At 49.6% G+C, this 20,694-nt stretch overlaps 4 protein-coding genes across 4 annotated transcripts; 2 read left to right on the forward strand and 2 right to left on the reverse strand.

Moving 5' to 3' along the window:
• Window positions 1-8,275: 8,275 nt before the first annotated feature.
• Window positions 8,276-11,313, forward strand: HOO65_030232 (uncharacterized protein; the record flags this gene model as incomplete). Its single annotated transcript, XM_071001849.1, has 2 exons — window positions 8,276-8,508; window positions 8,781-11,313. The coding sequence occupies 2 exons, from the start codon at window positions 8,276-8,278 to the stop codon at window positions 11,311-11,313; spliced, it is 2,766 nt and encodes a 921-aa protein (XP_070859911.1).
• A 622-nt stretch (window positions 11,314-11,935) lies between these two features.
• On the reverse strand, window positions 11,936-12,691 carry HOO65_030233 (6,7-dimethyl-8-ribityllumazine synthase; the record flags this gene model as incomplete). The annotated part of the gene is made up of 2 exons (XM_071002380.1): window positions 11,936-12,320; window positions 12,480-12,691. The coding sequence occupies 2 exons, from the start codon at window positions 12,689-12,691 to the stop codon at window positions 11,936-11,938; spliced, it is 597 nt and encodes a 198-aa protein (XP_070859912.1).
• Window positions 12,692-13,342: 651 nt separating this feature from the next.
• Window positions 13,343-14,593, forward strand: HOO65_030234 (Acetate kinase; the record flags this gene model as incomplete). Its single annotated transcript, XM_071000356.1, has 1 exon — window positions 13,343-14,593. One exon carries the CDS (start codon window positions 13,343-13,345, stop codon window positions 14,591-14,593), a length of 1,251 nt encoding a protein of 416 aa, XP_070859913.1.
• A 287-nt stretch (window positions 14,594-14,880) lies between these two features.
• HOO65_030235 (Transcriptional regulator NRG1) lies at window positions 14,881-16,590 on the reverse strand (the record flags this gene model as incomplete). The annotated part of the gene is made up of 1 exon (XM_071000357.1): window positions 14,881-16,590. One exon carries the CDS (start codon window positions 16,588-16,590, stop codon window positions 14,881-14,883), a length of 1,710 nt encoding a protein of 569 aa, XP_070859914.1.
• Between the last annotated feature and the right edge of the window lie 4,104 nt (window positions 16,591-20,694).

Below are 20,694 nucleotides of genomic sequence, written 5' to 3' on the forward strand. Positions count from 1 at the left end.
CATAGGCCAGTCAAGGATACCAGCGAAGCTTCCTCTCGCGCACAACCAACAAACAAACCACTCAATTCGTCAACAAAGTAAACAAGCTGCTGATAGTCCTGGGAAGAAGTATTAAGCGGGCCAATCCACAGAACCATTGAGTCCTCAGCTAGCGCTCTAGCGTTGGCTAGCAAAGCCCCAAATCAGGAACAGCAAACAGGGGTATGGGGGCTGTGAAAGCGAAGAAAAAAAAGCTTAGTTCGTTGCAGGGCCTGGGAGAAAGAGGAAGGAATTGTTATATGAAGATTTCCCGTTGTGTATACGTCATACAGTTAGCTATCGACTACACAAAAGTGAAGAGGCCCAGCTCGGGGAGCCCAAGGCGTCCGTTCCTCAGCCTCGTCCCCCCTTTTAGCTTTTTGCAAGCAACTATCAGCCTTGTAAGTACAGCCTTGTCGTACTTGCTTATTCCGGTCTTGTGTTACCTCAGCTAGCCCCAGTCTTTTGACCTCATAACCACATCACATTATGCTCGTACGTCTGATCTAATCTGCTCTATCAATAATACCTGCCCAAAATAGCATTGACTAGCACTTGGTGTTTCTGTATGACAGCCAGATCGCTAGCTTCCGTGTATCGAGGCTTACATGTCTTAGTCCTCAACGCGGGCTCCGGTTCTCCCCCTGCCATGTACCACACCTGTTTCTCGTTGTGTCTTTTCACGACCAACATCGTCGTTTTACGTTTACCTCTGCCTGTTCTGTTTCCCGAAAACAATCTGTATCTCGTTTTTCCCCTGTCTCTGTACACCAATGTTTAAATACTCCTCCCCAAAGAAACTCCCTCCTCAGTCATTTGTCTGGCAGTTCCCTGTAGTGTGCGGCCTGATCATCGCCTCTCATTACATGGAGCCTGAACCAAATCCAGGCCTGTCTTAAACAGCAGCACCACTCACTCACAGTCTGACAAAAACAAGAAGATCCAAACTTCCCCCTCTAACCATCATGATCTAAATCAAACTTGCCCGGGAAAAGCCCCGAGTCAGAAAAAGGTAAAAACGAAAGAAAAAAAAAAAAAACGAAAGCTCTGTGTAACACACTACATAGGCTTTTATAACTCTGGATGTGGTACTTGGGGATTTCCATCGTTTGTCTGAGGCCCCAACTCTATCTTGCTCTCTAAAGGTAAGCATGTACAAGTAAAAAGCCGTGTAGCTCTCATACGCATAACCGCCCCTGGCTTCAGACTATCACACATGCTTGCAGCCGAAGGGCCAACAGCCCGATATTATTCCCCATGTAGGCAATACTAAAGCATAGTTCATGTACAGCAACAGCACATGCTCTTTCTCTCTCTCTCTCTCTCTCTCTCTCTCTCTCTCTCTCTCTCTCTCTCTCTCTCTCCTACTCGCTCGAGCGTCCTCTTTACAGCACATGCAAACAACGACTTACAAACACACACAAGACACACAGATACACATATGCTTATACTTCCGCATATCCGACTTAAACTAGGTCTGCAATAGACCTAGATATCGTGTTTCTTCTGGCCTGCTCACTTTTTCCTCCTTCATTTCGGGGTTGTGGGCATGTCTCTCGTGTCGTATCGGATCATGGTATAACCACCCGGGCATCTCCTCTAGCGCAACCTCAAAAACCAGACACTGCACATGAATCAAAAACACAGCCACTGCTACTGTTATCGCAAGCTTCTCTACACTTCGTCAAGTAGATATGGCCTGTCCTAAAACACCGTTCTAGCCTACATGCAAGCTAGAACCAAGTAAGACGCGGTATTCATTAGAGTTGGGCAAGACTTCTTTCGACCTACTACCAAACACCATGTTCCTTTCCATCTGTTCCATAACTCGGAAAGAACACGGGAAAGAAGCTAGGACTCATCTGCTGCGCTTACAGGCCAGCCAGCTTGCACCACATTATGCAATATTACGTAGTGTGGCCGTGCCCCCGAGTTCCAGTCTCAGTGTCTCTATTGTCTTTGTATTAACACATCGGCAGCCGATCTGGTTACTAAGAAGCAACCAGCAGTTGTCCAATCCATTCATTGAGCAAAAATAAAAGCAGGACACCAACGCAACCCATTAAATTTCGCATATGGCAGAAGTTCTAACGCCGGCCAGACACAACCAAACAGGATATACCCTCCTCCCATGCTCGGAATAATGGCACGCACCATGGATTCTGTTCATGAGCATAAAGCAGGGCCGTGTATTTAACCCTAATCCGCCGAAAACATGCACAGTATACAAGATGAAGCGAAAGTTTCCTCTTATTATTCCCCTTTCCTCGAACGAGCACAAGCCTGCTTTACCCGATACAGACCGGAATTGGATGATCCACTTGCAAGGGCAAAGGGAGAACAAGGTGAAGGCGGCTTTGATGTGGTTTTCTTCTGTGGGAGACACGCGCCGTGTCTATTTTTTCCTATAGGTGAAGCATAAGCCACTTCATAATGGGATGGCGGGTATTAGATGCCAATGTCGAGTATGGATGAAGCCATTGATTGCACAGACCTTCTTAGTTTTTCTTTCTTTCTTTTTTTTTCCCTTATTTTATTCTTTATTTCCCCTTTGTCTGACATGGCCAATTTTTTATGCGTTGTTCCCCTTTAGCCCTTGAAGGTGGGAAGGAGAAACTTGCCGTTTTGGAGAGGAAAGCCGCTTGGAAAGAGGCATTGAATTTTGCTAAACGCTCAGGGCGATAAATGAAGAGGCCGGCTGGGATTGGTGGCGGTAGAAATGCTACTTATACTATAAGCATTATTAGTATTTGAGCCCTGGAGATCAGGGGGCCTGGCATATTTGATAGCGAGATAGGAAGACTGGACAACAGAAAAGGAGTGAAGTCACATTTGCGCCCTGTAATAAAGGAAAGAAAGCAGCACCATACCATACATAGAACTTCATCTTACTCTGCACACTGCCCATAGCCTGTTTGTCTGCTTGGGTAGAGTTGCCCGTCGATGTCACTTGTACCTGTATGCAAGCAAGGGCTTCTCCGAGACAAATAGTAGTCTCTCTTTTCTTTCTTGCTTTTTTTTTTTTTTTTTTTTTTTTTTTGCCTGTGGCTTGTCATTTAGCAAGGATAAACATTCCAGACCAGTCTTTTGCCTCCCTTGAAACTACTAGCTATCCCAAGAAAACCGCCAAGTGTCATATTCCACTTCTTTGTTCTTGCTTGTTACTTGCTTTTTCAAAGACAAGTCTGGGGCCGAGGAAGGAGGCACAAGAAAGTTGGGAGGCAGCTGAAGGGCGAAGATGAAAAGGAACACGAGCAAGTGGCGAAAAAAAGAGATACAGAGGAGCCGCTAACACGCCATAGCATAGCAACATCAACAGAAGCAAGGCCCATCCAGCAGTCATAACAACAACGGAAACAGTGCAAAGGAAAACAGGGAATATGGTACCCCCTTGCACTCGACTAAGTTTAAGCACCGAAGTTGCCGGGCTAGATGTGACGAGGAGATTAAGGAAATAAAGACTAGTGACTATAAGAAACAAGGTTGTGCACAGAAAGATGGTGTGTGCTCAGGACATTGCAAGCTGAGAGAAAAGCCTCTTGGGCTCTTTTGGTTTTGTTGGATGTGTGGAGCGAGGCATAAACAATGCAATGCGTTGCCGCGTAGGCACTCGGTTGACCGCTATACTTGCACTATCGGGTTCCTATGCTGTTAATACGAAATGAGATAGATCACTACCAACCTGCCCTAATGTAAGCAGACTATTAGTCTGTGACTATGTCAGCTGCCAAGAGCCACTAGTGATGCGGCAGTGCGCTTGGGGGGCAGCTGGCAGCTAGTCGTATTGAAATCCCCTTTTAATTAAGTCCCAAATTTATCGTTTCATTTTCGTCTTCCTCTATTCTGCATAGCGATAAATGAGAGATGAGATCAAAAAGGCAGTGCAGATGTAGAGCCTTGCTAGCCTCTGGCCGTAATGTTCAGCGTGAATGCGACCCCCTTGATAAAAATAGTAGAACACAGGATTGACAATTGTAAGGATCAAGATAGAGATGCGAAGAAGTACTGAGCAGTCAACCGCAATAATTGCAAGACAAGTGAGGTCTGAGATAGTCAACCAAGTCTTGTACCTGACTAGTGGCAAATAGGGTTAGTAGAGGACAATTCTCAAAGTATTAGGGTATGTTTTGTCTGGGGACTTATGATGATATCGAGTCCGTTCGCTTTCGATCATCCATAGCGTCTTTTTCAGCATTCATATTCACGTCTAGCTGAAGCTACACTTCCTTCAACCGTCGATCGTTGCCTTAAAATAGGGTTGTCTTCACTAAAGTTTGCCAAGCCTGAGGTTATTGGAAGAGGGTGGGGTTGTTAGTTTAGTTGGTTGGGCTTTGTGTGTGCCCAAGGCTCCGTTTCTTAGACCTCAACTTGCCTTGGTTGGTTGCATAACTTGATCATCTACCGGCCTGACTTGGTCCTTTTGACCTGAGTAGTTGTGCGGTAAGCCACATGCTCGACTTGGGGTCGTGCTGAGCAGACCTGGATTGCGTAAGACACCGAAGCATAAGTCGTGTCCCTCTGGCTTTCTCTGCCTATGGACGGAGAGATGGAAATGGGACTTGTCCTGGAATGCAAGAAGTCCACTGGCATGATATTTTTTGGCGGTCTCCATGGCCCGAACAGAACTGGAGAGGCACGCGAACATACACAGGCTTGGGCACAGCGTATACAATAGTATGGGAGGACAGAGGTCCTGCCAGCTAAATTGGCCAAAGGCTTCGTTCAGAATGCACATCCTGCCTGCCTATGTACGAGTACAACGTAGCATGCGATGTTGGCTGATATCAATTGTCCTCTCGGCAAGATTAGCGCTGGAGACGATCTGAACAAAAGTCATTATTCCCGACTCCTATAGACGAGCATAGCGGACATCAGCAATAAACCTAGCTCGAGCTGGGACATAGGTATGCATATATTGGGGCCCTACCGGGGGTTGAGGACGACCGGGCAGGGTTCGTTTTGAGGGAACACGGAAGAGCGAGATCAATGAGCCAATCAATCGTCAGCCGCCCAACCTTGCGAGCAAGACAAGGACAGAGCTTTATTGGTGTTGCCAGTGTGGTTGTTCGAGCTTGGCTAGTTTTAGTGCAACCGGTCGAAGTCGAGGCCTGCTAGTCCTGGGTTTGGCCGTGGTGGCCTTGAAAATTGGCTGACTGGCCATTGCATTGTTTGGTCTGGTATTTGGGTTAGCTAGCATGTGCTGTGCTGCAAACCAAGCCATTATCGTGGGGCTCGTGGCTTTTCGTTGTGCCAGTGTCTTGTTCGTAGAATGAGGAATGCAAAGTATCAATATCAAACCAAGTATAGTGGACGTGGACACGGCAAACTGTAGCCCTAGAGCGGCAGCCACAAGACCACATCAAGCCAGCCAAATAGAAGCTAGCATGTCCTCATTATACAGTAAATATACACAATGGCACAGATAGAGAGAATGACAAACGCCCGCCCACAAAAAATTTTCCTACCTTCCTATTTTGTAAGGAGCAAACAGAAGTATCACGAGATCTCTTTCTATCTTCCCAGTTTCTTTTCTTTCTTTCTTCCACCAACATTGTATTGTATCAATCCCAGACTTTGCCACTTCTTCATCTTGGTTTCCTCTTCTCCCTGTCCGTTTTATTCCGCCCTCTCTCGTATTCAAGGTTTTGCTGCTTCTGGCCCCACGCCGCTTATTCCTCTTGGCCTTGTTGATCTTGAAGGGATAGCAGGCCTTGAAAACCCTGCTCGTCCATTCTTTAAGCCATCCTGCTATTTGGCTCTCAGTCTATGTGCCCTAAACCCTTTCACCGAGATTCCTCGTCTGGGCTTCCCAAAGCTAACAATTCATTGCTTTTATTCAGCTCAGTTCCTAACCGACGCACTCCTAGGACCTCTTGTTCTTTCTATGCACAAGCAGTGGATGACCTGACCTGATTAGCTGTGACCGCTGCGCTGGCTTCTGGTGACCTGACTCGCATCTCGATTGCTTCCTCGTGCGATCCTTCGTGCCTTGTTCTGTTCCTTGGTGCTTTTCTTTCGCATTTTTCTCCTGGGACTGTTTCCTTTTGCCTCTCGACTTTTTCTTCCCCTTTATCCATCTTGCTCTTCCTTCCTCCTGCCGTTGAAAGATTTGCTTGCTTCTCTTCAGGCTTTTTTCCATTTTCATTTTTGCTATCCTTATCTTCTCCTTCGTTTGTCGTACACACCTTTTTACTGCTGCTTATTGTCCTGTTTTTCTTCCTAGATCATATCTTTAATTTTGCCAACCCTCATCCTCTCCCCATCTCTATCTTCCTTTCTCCGTGCTGCTATTGTTACTATTAGCTAGCATCATCCCATAGCCCATAGCCCATAGCCCACAACCCATAGCCCATAGCCCACAACCCATAGCCCATAGGCATAGCCCACACCCCCTGATAATAGTGTGTGCTTCTAATCGTCCTTGTCTTTCGTTGATTGTCCTTTCTCCTTGCTTTAGAACGCTGCATCACTACCACTCTTGATTTATCTTAACTTCCGCTTATTTCCTCTTTTTCCTCTCTTACATCTTTGGTTCCCTTTTCCCTCGCTTTCTCTAATCTGGCACTTGAGCGCTGTAGCTCCGCCCTATTTCCACTCTTTTAACCAAGCTTCAACGAATTATCACCATCTATTGCGTAAGTAAAACACCCCTACCCCCTTCTGCCCTTTACGTTGTCGGGCTCCATTCCAAACAGAGGCCAGCCAGCCAAGGCTCAGACTCAGCCAACAGTGTGTATGTGTGTGCGTGTGCGTGTGTATGTGTTGCTTGTAACCACATAGCAATCGATGGATGTCGAGGCAGACAGGACACCTGCACACCTCACGTACACCTACCTACCTACCTGCACCATACATGCACTCCAAAACCGCCAGAGTACCACTATCGCACTACCTATAACTTCTTCTTGTGGTGTCCTTTTGGTCCTCTCTGGGTAGTAGATCAAACAGCCAAAGTCCACCCAATCCATCATCATACACATTCCACACGCCACTTTCCTGATTATCAAAATCAATCCTCTACGCCGCTGGGCTTGCGTCACCTGTCCTTGTCCTGTCTTGTCTTTGTCTTGTCTGTTTTGCCCGTCTTCATCAACCATCAATGACCACAACGCCCTTCCCAATCCGCTTAAGCTTGTGCCCGTTTCTGGCCATCGTGTCTTGCTTGTCTTGATCCTGTCTCTCCATTGTCTTTTTTTCTCGTTTCCGTTGGTGCGCCGTTGCCTTGCCTCTTTGCTTTGGCCAGTCTTGCCTGGCCTCCCTCCTACAGCCCGGCCTCTCTTGCTCCCTTGACCTGTCACCACTTTTCGACGCGTTCTCTCCCTACCAAGAGTCTGTCTCTCGCTCTGCATCCAGGTTTATTGGTCTTGGCTGTACAAATTGTCTTGTCTTCCTTGGCCTGACCCGGTCCTCTTCCTTATGCCATCGAAGAGCTCTGCTGTTGCTTGTCTTTTGTTCACCCTTTTTTGGCTGTCTATCTACTTGTGCTTGGCCTCTGTCTCCATTACATCACATCCCTTCACCTCACGCCTGATTTCCTTTCTTTTTATTATTTCTTTTTCTACACTCCCTAGACTCCGAGCTGGATCGAATTACTACTGTATTTCCTTAAGCCGCATCCCGTGCAAGCTTATTGTTCGGCCTCTCTTCCTGCAGGCGCCTGCTGACTCTTTTCTTTTCTTTTGTTCCTGGCTTAGTTTTTTTTTTTTAGTTGTCGACTTTCGTGACACGAACACAAATCCTCGTTCTTGCTCGTATCCATTTGCATTGTTGACATACACAAACACAAATATCACCGGACCAAAATATACATCGTCCTTTCTTGTGCTCAACACTACACCATAAAAAACCCGGAACCCCCAATCCTAATCGAAACCGGTTGCGACACAGGAGTTGGTTATCCATTTTTAACAAGTCTCGATCTTCGTTTTGACTCCGTCTCGAGTCTCTCCATTTCTAATCTGTAGGTCCTTTTATCCAACAGGCCAGAGCTTGTCCTTTATTTCTTATTTCTTATTTTTTATTTTATTTTTCTCATTCCGACCTCTTCCATCTTGTTTTTCTTTAATAATTTTCTTCCTTTTGGCGCCATAAACAAAATCCTATCCCCACCCTCCAAAGTTGCTCTCATCTCGACCGCATATTTAATCCGAAACACTCCTTCATTGCTGGCCTGCTTCATTTGGACGACCTGACGGAAGACTAATATCTGACAGTTTGCTCAGCAAAAAAAAAAAAGCCACCACAAAAAAGCCTCAAAATGCCGAGATTCTTCACTAAGCGCAAGCAATCTGTCCCAGAGGACACGCCTGCTCCTTCATTTCGAGTGTTGGATAGATCCCAAGTCAACTCTGGATCGTCTTTGAATCACCCTGCGAAGTCTGCAACCGCCCCCGACGGCTTTAGAAACCTGACTGGTCCTGGATCCAGGTCTAGTACACTCTTCGATCACGATGAAAGCGACAACCTTTTTGCTGGCATGAAAATTCATAGGTAAGACTCATTAGCTCATTCTTTGGCCCTCTCTCTCTTATCCGCCCCCTTAACCCTCGGTCCCACAAACTGGCGCTGTTGGCTGGCTGGGCTGAGCCTAGTCCTTCCTATGACAGGCGCAGGACAATGCCTAGTATATACCCCGGTACATGTTCCTGGCCACCTCGTTTAGCATAATGCCCCGGCAGGTCAAGGGTCGTGCGTGCCTTTCCTGGCTTGTTTCGTTACTTTTTTGACCATCTGATGGGAACTGTGCTAACCTTTTGAGTCAGGGGCAGCGGGTCGTCCAATACTACAAAGACCGCCTCTACCGACACTTCATCGAGACACAGCGGTGCTTCGACTGCCCCTTCATCTGCTGCGCACAACTCTGACCAAGACGACGCCAAAAATAATAGACCATCTCTTCCCAAGTCTGCCACCTCAAGTTTTCTCGGACGTGCCGGAAGAACTTTTTCATTCACCAGCACTAAAAAGAACAACGAAGAGGACTTGACCGCTCCTCCCGTCCCCCAGATCCCAGAGGGCCATCTCGACTCAGGAAGATCCCGAGGATTAACAGTCTCGACTACTTCTACTGCCTTGTCCAACTCTACCAGTAGTACTGCTACTCCCCCTCGAGTTGGTGACCGTAATTCCCAATTTGATTTCGGTGGTGATTTCGGATCCATGTTCAACACTTTTGACAACGGCAACAAGCGTAGCAGCGTTGCCACCGTGACTGGTCGCTCGCTGACAGCTGTCCGCCCTAACCAACCTTCTCCCCTCAACTTCGACAGCATCAGTCGAGTTGATGCTCCTCCTTTCTCTGCCGCTGAAAGTCGATCATCACAAGATGGTCTGCTTGCAAGCCATAGCCCTAGATCACACAACGTGTCTCCTATTACATCGGCGAAGCCTAAGCCATCAACGCCTTCACTAGATCGTGAAGACGAAGATACTGCTCTGTTGCGGGACTCTATTGTGGCTAGCACGCCCGCTGAGCAACGAAACGTCTCGATCCCTCGCATTGTTCGGGAACACAGCATTGAAGCTGTGAGGGAAGAAGCTGACGATGACAACATGTTTGACCAGACGTTGGTGACATCGTCTCAACTGGCTCAGAAATACGTTTCTGGTGCCCCCAGCTCCCCTCGCAGCCGGGTCATGACACCAGCTCAGTTTGAGAAGTACAAAAACGACCGCGAAAGTGGAAACGTTGATGCCCCCAGCAATGCAGACACCAATGGTGACGACGATGATGATGATGTGAACTACGATGATGACGACGATGATCTCGAAAAGGCCAAGGAGCTAGCGAAGCAGCGCAAAAAGCAAGAGGCCCACATGGCTGTGTATCGCCAACAGATGATGAAGGTTACTGGAGAGAGTGCTTCTGGTCCTCGTCCAGGCATGATGACTTCCATGAGCACTCCTAACCTTATTAAAACTGGACCTCCTAGCCCTAATATCGCTGACGATATTTCGGATGAGGATGAAGAAGTACCTCTGGCAATTCTTGCTGCTCATGGATTCCCCAACAAGTCAAAGCCGCCTGCACGTTTGAACCAAATGTCATCGAACCCCAACCTTCGCCAGTCTCTCCAGCCATCTTATCAGCGCCCTGGCTCTAGCATGGGAGCAGGACCGGAGGCTCCCCCTGCTACTACGGGCGGTCGCTCAGGTCCACTCCCTGCCTTTGCTCGAAACCTGCCTCAAGACCCCTTTGTTGGTGCAGGCCTTGTTAGACAGGCTCCCCGTGAGTCTATTGCAATGAGTGGCGGTGCTCCTCATCCTGCCATCCCTCCTGTTGGTGCTACACCCGGTGGTCTGGTCGGAATAATTGCTAGCGAAGAGCGCTCTCGTGCTTTACGCCGTGGTGGTAGTCCCAACATCGAAGCCAACGCTGCTCGCAACCCCAATTTCAACCCTAGTGGTCTGCTTGGCCATCAGTACACTAACGTTAGCGGTGGCCTGCAGAACAGTATGGGTATGAACGGTGGCAGTATGGGTATGAATGGAGGCATGGGAATGGGAATGGGTATGAATGGCGGTATGGGCATGGGCATGAACGGTGGAAACTCTCTGTACAGCATGGGTGCCTCTCCTTCGGTGCCTCAGTTGAACTCCATGAACCAGGGTAACGACCAAATGGCCCAGATGCAACAGCTTATGCAGATGCAGATGCAGTTCATGCAGATGCAAATGCAGATGAATGCTCAAACATCGGGAATGCGTCCTATGAGTACCATTGGATCGATCTCTGGCATGCCGCCCATGATGAATGGCGCTAATGGTATGGGTATGGGCATGGACAACCGGGCTTCCTTCATTGCGCCTGATGCTGGTGGCATTGGCTACATGGACAATGGCATGAGAACTATGAGCATGGTCCAGCCCAGCTCTGCATCCTGGGTGCAAAAGGGCGGTTTTGTCCCGTCGATTCGCATGCAGGGCGACTACACCCCTTCCATTGCACCCTCAGAACGTAGCAACATTGGTCTTCCCGGCCGCTACCGCCCAGTTTCGAACATGCCTGCATCCAAAACGACAGGCAACCTCCGTCGCATCTCTAGCATGGCGGGCATTACCAATGAGCTTGACCTCCAGACGGGCATCTCCACTCCTGACAATATGCACCGGGCAGCATCGGCATCCCCTAGCAAGTTCCTTTCACCGCAAACTCCGACTCGCTCTCCTCAATCTGATGATGATGAGGATGATGACGAGGGCTGGGAGGCCATGAAGGCTAAGCGTGACAAGAAGCGTTCCCTCTGGAAGTCCAAGAAGGAAACAACACCGGGCCTGAGTGCTCTGATCCTGTAATAACGCCAACCATTTTCCACTGACTACCTATTGTGTCAATCGCTACCCATGACAAATATCGTTAATAGGTGGTGCACATTATGATATCCGACCGTAAGGGTGACCTTTATTGGTTTTCCTCCCTGGTCACAAGCCTTTTTTACCTCTTTATTTTTTCTCTTCTACTTTTACACTTGATTTGTTTTTTTTTTTTTGATGGATACAAAGATTTCTGGGTCATTTACTGCAAGATATTCATCTTATTACACCACATGTGGCGAACGTGTTGCCCATCCATCCATCCATCCCTCTACATGCTATTTCACGTCTTGGATCCTCGCATATTTATTACTCTTTACATTCTTTTATTTGGGCTCATCTTTTTGAAAGGGGTGCAACGCCACGTTTACATTTTCTTTTTTAGATAAACTGCTTTTATTCTTCGATGCTTAACTATTTACTTAACCACAATAATTCTCAAAAAGTATATTTATTTCAATTTGCTCGCTGTCTTGCTTTGGCTATGACGTAGTTTGTTCTATTTAACCCCCGTCATGGACATCACTGGCACGTATGCAGATGTCCAGCCGCCTGAGAATTGGCATCTGACGTTAGTGGTTGAGTGCATCTTTCAGCGTTCCTTTTACTCGATGATACCAGCTGCCCAATTTCTGCGCTTTACTCCCATCTCGACCGCTGCTAGGCCCCAATCATTTCCATGGTTATGGCTTCCAGGCAGTAGCCCGGCGCGAGCCTTGGCCTGGTCATCATTCAGCACGGTTAAAACCCCAAAAATCACGGGAATCCCGGAGTCGAGACCGACACGCATGAGGCCCTGTGAAACGGAGTCACAGATGTATTCAAAGTGCATGGTCTCGCCCTTGATTAACACGCCAATGGCAATGATAGCATCGAATGTAGCTGTTGAGGCAGCAGTTCCTGTGGCTTGTGGCGAGAGCGTGCCCGAGCTGAGGAGATCACCACCTGATGAAGATGAAGAGGATTGGACTTGCGAGGCGGCATAGAGGCTGTAGGGGGGAGCAAACGGCTGTTGTTAGTGACAGGAGATACCGTATTGACAGAAGGAAGGGGCACAAAGCCACCTGTTGCACCAGCATGGCAAGATGCTTGGGCAAGGAAGGCAGTTTTGAGGACGAGAAAACCGAAAAAAACACAGCTAGACTCACCGCTGTACGGCAGATGGCAGTTCCCATGAGCCAGGGACGCTCTGAACGACAATGTTCTCGGCCTTGACACCACAGCCTAGTAGTTCTTTCTTGGCGCCCTCGACGAGAGGGTCAATTATAGTGCTGTTCCAGCGCGCATGCACAATGGCGATGCGCTGGCCGGAGCCGTCAAGCTTCTGGGCTGAGGGGCCTTTGATCGTGGTGGCGGACATTGGTTGACTGATGACTGATGACTGATGGCTGATGGCTGATGGCTGATGGCTGATTGCTGATGGGTGGTGGCGAGGAGTTGGAGTTGGAGTGTATCGTTGAGAAGCTATTGGAGAGGGGAGGGGTGTAAATCGTGCGGTAGATGTATGGGGGTGACTTGGGCCAAAACAATTCAGAGAAACGCAACTGTCTGCATTTATAAACGAAGCTTTGCGACAAGCAGAGCAATAAAAATAACAGCTCGAGAAGAGACAAGGGCGAAACTCTCTCTTGTCCTTTGCCTTGACCAATGACAGACACGCTATGCTGGTTGCGGAAGGAGGGGTGGAGCTTTGAAGTAAATAAGGGCGAGTGGAGAGCAAGCAATTGTGGAGAATAAGGACTTGACCTCGAGGCATGTACTATGTACGACCAATAGGGCAGCTACTACTAGATTTGAGGCAATGACATAACCCTGATTAGGGTTTACTAATCATGACCGACTAGCACGGTTTACATGAGAAGCTGACTGATGTCCGGTTCCGTCGAGAGCTGCATTGGAGACTGGCTATGGCGTACCGTAGCGTATAAATTCCTCCCTCGTATGTGCCCGACCTATGGGTTTTGTGTGCATATCTACATGTTCTCGAAAATTTCTATAACACCCGCCCAAAATGGTATCCAAAATCATTCTTGCTGTCAATGCCGGCTCAAGCTCCGTTAAGGCGTCCGTCTTCAAGGGCGTGCAGAATTCCAAGCCAAAGCTGCTTGGGGAAGCACAGGTCAGCGGGCTTACGGCACCCCCGGCATCTGCCAGCTTTATGGAAGGCGGGGAAAAGAAGGACCTTGACTGCCCAAAAATATCGTCACAGGACGAAGCCTTTGCGTATATTCTCAAGGTGCTCACAGAGTCTAAGGAGCTATCGGAAATCAACACCACGTCTGATATCAATGTGGTCACCCATCGAATTGTCCATGGCGGTGACTACGCAGCACCGGAAGTAATCGGCATGTCTACGTTCCGCCGGCTAGAGGAGCTCACCGAGCTTGCACCGCTGCATAACGGCCCGGCTCTGTCTATTGTGCGATCGTGTGCTAAGCAGCTCCCAACTGCGACTAATGTGGCCTGCTTTGACTCGCAGTTCCATTCCACCTTGCCCGAGCATGTACGGACGTACCCAATCGACCTGAAGGTCGCGGGCAAGAACCAACTACGGAAGTACGGCTTCCACGGCCTATCGTACTCATTCATTGTGAGGTCTGTGGCAGCGCATTTGAGCAAGCCATCAGAAGACGTGAACATCATCGCATTGCATCTTGGTAGCGGAGCCAGTGCATGCGCAATACGCGGTGGTCATAGTGTGGATACGTCGATGGGCTTGACTCCGCTGGCTGGTCTTCCAGGGGCAACGCGCTCGGGGAGCGTAGACCCAAGCTTAGTGTTCCACTACGCGAGCAATGTAGGCCGGCTGGCACCGCAAGCTACGCAGGAGCTGCACATTTCGCGGGCTGAGGAGATCCTGAACAAGGAGGCTGGCTGGAAGGCGTTGACGGGGACAACGGACTTTGGACGTATCGCAGCGTCGGAAAGCGCTGAGTGCAAACTCGCCTTTGCGATGTTTGTAGACCGCATTGCGGGGTTTGTGGGTAGCTATTTTGTGGCCCTGGGTGGTGAGGTTGATGCATTGGTGTTTGCCGGCGGAATTGGAGAGCGTTCGGCTAAGCTGCGAAAGGCTGTAGGCAACGCTGTTGAATGCTTGGGGTTTGAGATTGACAATACCCGGAATGAGGGGGTCAAGGGCGTGGCCGGAGGAGAGGTCGTGAGTGTGGGAAGAGACACGGCCAGGAAGGGACTTCTAGTTTGTGGAACAGACGAGCAGCAGGAGATGGCCACGTTGTGTGCAGAGATGGAGGAACTATGGTGAGAGTATACAGGTACAAGGGGGAACAAGAAGGTGATCTTGGAAATACAGCATGAAATATAATATAATAACACTGATTGAGAAAGTAGAATTCAATGGTAATGATATATATAGTACAAAAGCCTACTATTTACGAGCCGGTTCATACCCCACGCCATATAGAAAATAACGCCGCCCTAAAAAGAAAGAAATAAAAGCCCTTGCGGGCAACCCAAATTATAATCAGAAGATGTCGTAAAAGCCATAGAACCCAAGAACAAAAAGCAAGAAAAAAACCAACAGTTAGAGCACTACCGCGAAGTCCAGACTGTCGCCGGCTGGTGGTGCTGCGTATAGGATGCAGACTGCTGGTAGTTGGGAATTTGGAAGTGAGGAGCCGCGCCCAGGGGCTCAGTCGGGCGGAAGCTGTTGCGACCCGCAGGCGATGTCTCAGCAGCTGAAAGCTCATACTCGGAGCCCTGGAAGGATGAATGCGAGAGCGAGATGGATGGTAGCTGGCGGTGATGTGTGCGGTGCGACGGATCTCCTGAATGGCTGGAGATGGAACCGCGGGGCGTCCAAGTGAGGGGTGGCAGAGTGACTGAGTGTGGAGCAGATGAGGGCTGGGAAGACTCAGAATCATCGCCACACAGGAATACTAGCGAATGGCGGTAGTCCTGGCGCGTGGGAGGAGCAGAAGCATCCGAGGCTACGGTTGAGGTGGAAACAGGAACATTAACAGTAGCAGCAAGGCAGGTCTTGTCAGAAGCCTTGATAGAAGTCTTAGCGGGAGTCTTGGCAGAAGCTTTGATAGCAGCAGTGGTAGAAACAGGAGCAGAAGCAACGGTAGGGACAGGAACGGGCGCAGGCGCAGGCGCGGGAGCAATTGCTACAGGAGCACGAGGGAGCATGCCAGCTCTGTCAAAGTACCAATCCGAAGACGTCGACGAGATGGATGACTTCTGACGCAAGTGGTTGGGACCTCTGCGAACGTTCCGGCGGTGCTTAGAGGCTTCTTCCTCGGCAAGTGCACGCCGCCACTGGCTTCCATCGGGGTCAAACCCGGGCAGGTCCAAGTCCAGGTTGTGGCGTGTCTTTTCATGCTGCACTTGGTTGTCATGGCGCTTGAAGCCATGGCGGCAATTGGGCAGGCGGCACGCAAAGGGACGGTCGATCTCGTGCACAGTGTTGTGGTGACGAGAGGCATGGCCTGATGTACTGGCCGGGTAGCCACAACGCAGGCAAAGCCAGCGCTTTTTGATGGAGCCCTCATCGCTAATGTAGCTTACAGGAACACTGTACTTGCTCTTTTTGCCTTTGTTAGTACGGGCCTTGTCACGTAGAAGAGCGCGCACAAGACGACGGCGGTCTATAGGCGACAGGCTCTGGGGCTCTTGAGAAAGAGGAAGCTCAAAGTCTCCGGCAAAGCCACTCTCTTCATCGTACTCAGCCTCTAGTGAAGATAGAGATGCAAAGGACGCTAGCCTGCGCTGGCTCTCTGTTGCTGTTGTGGAGTCAGAGTCGCTGCTTCGGCGAATATGACGGTGGTTGAGGGACGAGCGAACAGGAGATTGAGGCTGCGAGAAAGAGTGGAAGTGGGAGTGGGATCGGGAGCGAGAGTGGGACTGGGACTGAGAGCGGGTGTGAGGGCGGGGCTGGGCATGGCTGTTGCGGTGGCGGCGGATATGCTCACTAATGGATCTGTAGTCCATCGTGAGACTCTCAGCTGCCTGAAAGGGACCATGGGCATTTTGGGGGAAGAAGGCAGAGACAGAGGAGGAGGCGCTTTCAGCACTGTGGCAGAAGCCAGCGGAAGTGGGTGTGTCAATGTCCATCCTGTCTCTGTCCTGGCGTGTTTTTGGGGACCACATCGCAGCGCGTGGCGATGGGTTGTGCATGTAGTCTGAGCCGGGGGATGCAGAGGTCGTAGAGCCAGGTGGAGGGAGTGAGACGTAGCGGGGGACTTGAGAGGAAGAGTGCAGAGAAGTAGAAATGGGAGGGAGATTGGCTTGGCGCTTCATTGTATATGAGAGAGAAATAGAGCGGGACGAAGTTGAGCAAGGCAGGTCAGGTAGTTTGTAGTTAGTTGTTGTTATTTTGTTTTCTAGAGAAGATGCTAACCAGGACCGTCTTTGTATCTGGAAGGGAAAAAGGAAAAAAGAGGCTTGGTTGGTAAAGAGGAAAAGCGAGATTTGCCTCGCGAGAGAAGATGGTCACCAATAATTATATACCACTTCGTCTTGATAGACACCTAGAACCTTAGAAAGAAGCGCTCCTCGAGTTCACAGCCTGCAAACAGCCTGGCTCTGAGGGGTGTGGGGTTGAAAATATGTACTAGACACACCCCTGTTTCAGTTGGCTAGCCGGCGATAAAATGCAGTTGCATTTTATCGAGTCAGATCTCGAGTCCTCGAGTCTTCTCGAGTCCTGCTCGAGTCCACCAATCCAATCTCAAGTCCAGCGTGTTTTTGCGGGGGAACTTGGCACCGCCTATCTTCTGATGTCGGGGTCTCTGTGAGATTATTAGCCGCTTGTATTTTTTTTCTTTTTTCTATTTATTTTTGTTTTACTCTTCGTCCGCCTCTTTTATTTCTTATATCCATTTGTGGAAGGGGCCTTTGTGGTAACGATCTTATTTACTGATGAAGTCTCTCTCACTTGCGGCGGAGGGTCCAGCTAAGAAAGCAAGCCTGAGAGACAGCGTAAAAAGAGGCCGTTAATGGTAAAGAAAAAAAAAAGGAGACGAACGAACGTTTTTGCTGGACCTGCATTGGGTCAAGCTCGTCCAGCTTTTTTTTTTCTTCCTATTTTTTTTCTCTCTTCGCTGGAATATTTGTCTATTTCCTCTTCCTACAAAGTCTGGGCTGAACTAAGCGGACACAAAAAGCGTGCTAGCCAAGCAGCAAAGGCAAGGTAAGTTAGTCCAAGTAAACTTGAGGTTAACTAAGGCTAGTCCAAGTCTAAGTCCCTGCACCAACGCCAACAGGTTAGGTCCCTGCTCATTCACTGCTGTCAATCGCTGTCAGGCCGCTTTATTTCCGATGGCATTCCGTTTGAGCACAGACGGTGTAGCGAAGAAACGAATGCACGAAACATGTCGGGAAGGAGGTGGTTGTATGCATCGATACGGACGACGGGGGTGAATTTCCAAGACGTGCATGAAGAACACGCGGGATTAGCTGCTTAGACGAGAGAAATATGCGGACAGAGGCAGTCAGACACCAAGAGATTCAGGAGTGTTCATCAGCCGTCCGGTATGCTGTGCTGTGGCCAAAAGAAGAAAAAGAAAACATGAGGAAGAAGAGGGGGAGGGGGTCCCCGCCACAAGATGTGGTAATCGACCGTCAGTCATCCATCGTCTCCCACTCCCCACGACAAAGATCCAGTTCCGTCAACGACCAAAAGCCGAAAAACGGCCAGTCTATTTTCTCTCATTCCCCCCCCTCCTCTCCCGTTCTTGCAGTCTTTTCTTTTCCACTTTCTCGTTTACTTCTCTACCCCCCCCCCCCCCTCCCGCCTCTTCTCGCCCCCTTCCCTCCTTTTCCCTCTCTTTCTCTGCTAAGTAAGTAAGAGACCCTGAGCTAAACCCCATGGTCTATTGCCACTCTATGCCTATGCTTACTGCTGAATGCTCTAGATATCGCTTGTCTGTTTACTTTTTCCCTTTTCGCCTTCCTCTCGTTGGTGTTTGTCGATTTTAATGACGTCTTTCTTCCATAGCTCTAGTGGGCTGTAGGACGCGCCATTAATCCAGTTCTTTGGCAAGATTTCCTTTTAGAAAGGCAGCTGTTGTCGCTATGCTCGGCCTATTCGGTATGTAGATAAACAAAGAGAAAATAAAGGAAACGGCACCAAAGAGCCAAAGGGCCCATGAGGAATAGACTCCCGCTCCCTCTTTCTTCCCCCCCCCCCCCCCCATCCTTCCGCTTTGGCAAACGGGTAGCCAGCAGGTGCACGGGTGCACAGGACAGGTGCACAGGACAGGTGCACAAGATCATGTAGTATGTGTGCCATGCAGGCCCTCTCCTGCACATCAAGCGGCTAGATTGGAGAATAGGCCAATTTTCTAAATCGCCGGATACTCCCCCCCCCCTTCCTTCTTTTATCAGCTCTCTCTCTCTCTCTCTCTCTCTCTTCTTCTTTCTCGTCCCCTAGACCGAACATCCTTGAACTCTGCAAGGGAACAAGAAAATCCAGGCTGGTCTGGATGCGGGAAGATTTGGAAATCAGTCCTCAAAGCGGTTTAGACCATCCGCGCAGAGTTGGAGGAGGAAAAGAAGGAAAATGGTAGGCTTTTCTTGTGCATCCTTCCTTGCCCCCCTCCTCGCTTCCCTCGCCTCTACCTTTTCGCTTTCTTCTGCTTTAGCTTTAGCCCCCAAGCAACTTGGCTACTGATATTCTTGCTCTTACCATTCTTACTCTGCTTTCTTACTGGCCGGTGGCATTAGCATGCACAGACATTCTTGGCGGCTCTTCTCATCTTTGGCTAACGAGTCTGGCCTGTTTGGCCGTGGAAGCGAACGAACGAGAGACCCTTTGTCGTCCCTTGTGCCATGGAGCTGAAAGGAAATAAAAGACGAGGGCTTATAAGGCCGGAGGGCCGATGGGAAGAGGCTAGAGGAGGGATGTTTGCTTCGGGATGAACGCTAGGGTTATCCATACAGCTAATGCATTTCGTCTTGTCTACCCCTCCATTTCTTCTCTTGTCCTCTCATTGATTCTCTGCCTGCTGCCGACGTGTCGAGACCTGCAGGACGGGAGGAGAAAAGGGACGCGGGGAGCAAGGGAAACCAGGTGAGCCTTATCTTGCATGCATTCTGTCTATGCCGCCCCCTCTGTTGGGGGTCTGACTAGACGCCAATAACCGCACAGCTGTCGTGCAGCGTTGGCTTCTGTGGTCTCGATGGTACTAGGTACTATGCTTGCTATAGGCTGGTTGGAAGCTGCTGCTGGATGGGTACGAGGCGACTGACCTTCGTTTTGTGTCCCCAATGCAGGCAAACAAGAGCAGCCAAGCTTTAACCTTTCCAGGCTTTGGATCCATAGCTCAGGTGAGATCGTAGTGGCGTTTTTTGTTTCCCTGGCTGCTCGGCTTGGAGAGAGGAAAAGACATTGTGGTGAGGAGGAGAAGCGTGTAAGTGGCGGTTTAGTGGTGTAAATACAGTGGGCGTAGTGTTGATTACAGCACTATCTTGGGCCCCATGGCCTAAAATACAGGCGGCCTATGTTTGTTATAGCGCCTGTGACGCTGAATATAGACGAGGACCTTGCCCTAATTCAAGATCCACCCACTAACTCCCCTCTCACGTAGCTACAATGTTTTGGCTTTATTTTATAGCTAATATTGCAACACACGGAGCTGAAGTTGCTGCGACCTAACATCAGTCCTTTCTCCAGCTCCTAAACCTACTCGATACATATCTTTTCAGTCGCTAGCGTAGGCCCTCTGCTAGCTCGACATTTTGCTTATAGTAGTGCCGAGGTTGAAATCGCCGCTCTTATCATGAACTAAGGCGAAGAGGGCCAAAGGACGGAACACCAAGCGAAGCGCGGAATCAAGCAACCTAGTGCCAAGACTGGCCACTACAAAGACCCTCTCTGCTTGTTAGACAGACTGTTCCCGATCTAGCCCGCAGCCAGTAAAAGAGAGAGATGGACACAGACAAGCCTAAAAGCAAAAGCCCTAACTTTGCAAGTCCGCCAGCCCCGCCCAAGTATCTGGTGCTGTGCACTTCCCCCTCCAAGTGCTTAGCAAAGTGGCGAAAGCCTGCCTGTCTGGGACTGGATCTCGGGACCAACTGGCACTGGTTCTGGCGTTGAGCCGAGAGAAACTGGAACCGTCGTTGCTGTTAACACGCAAGTCGCCAATCATCGGCCACCAGCACCTACAGTGGCAAGGATGCACGACACTATCTCAACACCAAGCCGCTTCACGCTCCAGCAGAAGCTTCACTAGCTATGCTGCCGGGAGGGGAGGCGCCCAGCGCGGGCACCAGCGCCAGGACTAGGACTAGGACCAGCACCAGCACCAGCACCAGCACCAGCACCAGCACCAGCATCAGCACCAGCACCATGGATAGACCTTTTCACATATGCAGGACACCAAGATATCCTGACCCCTACGA

The sequence above is a fragment of the Ceratocystis lukuohia genome, assembly GCF_044167205.1.
Source record: "Ceratocystis lukuohia strain C4212 chromosome Unknown Supercontig3_pilon, whole genome shotgun sequence".
Classification (NCBI taxonomy): Eukaryota; Fungi; Ascomycota; class Sordariomycetes; order Microascales; family Ceratocystidaceae; genus Ceratocystis; species Ceratocystis lukuohia.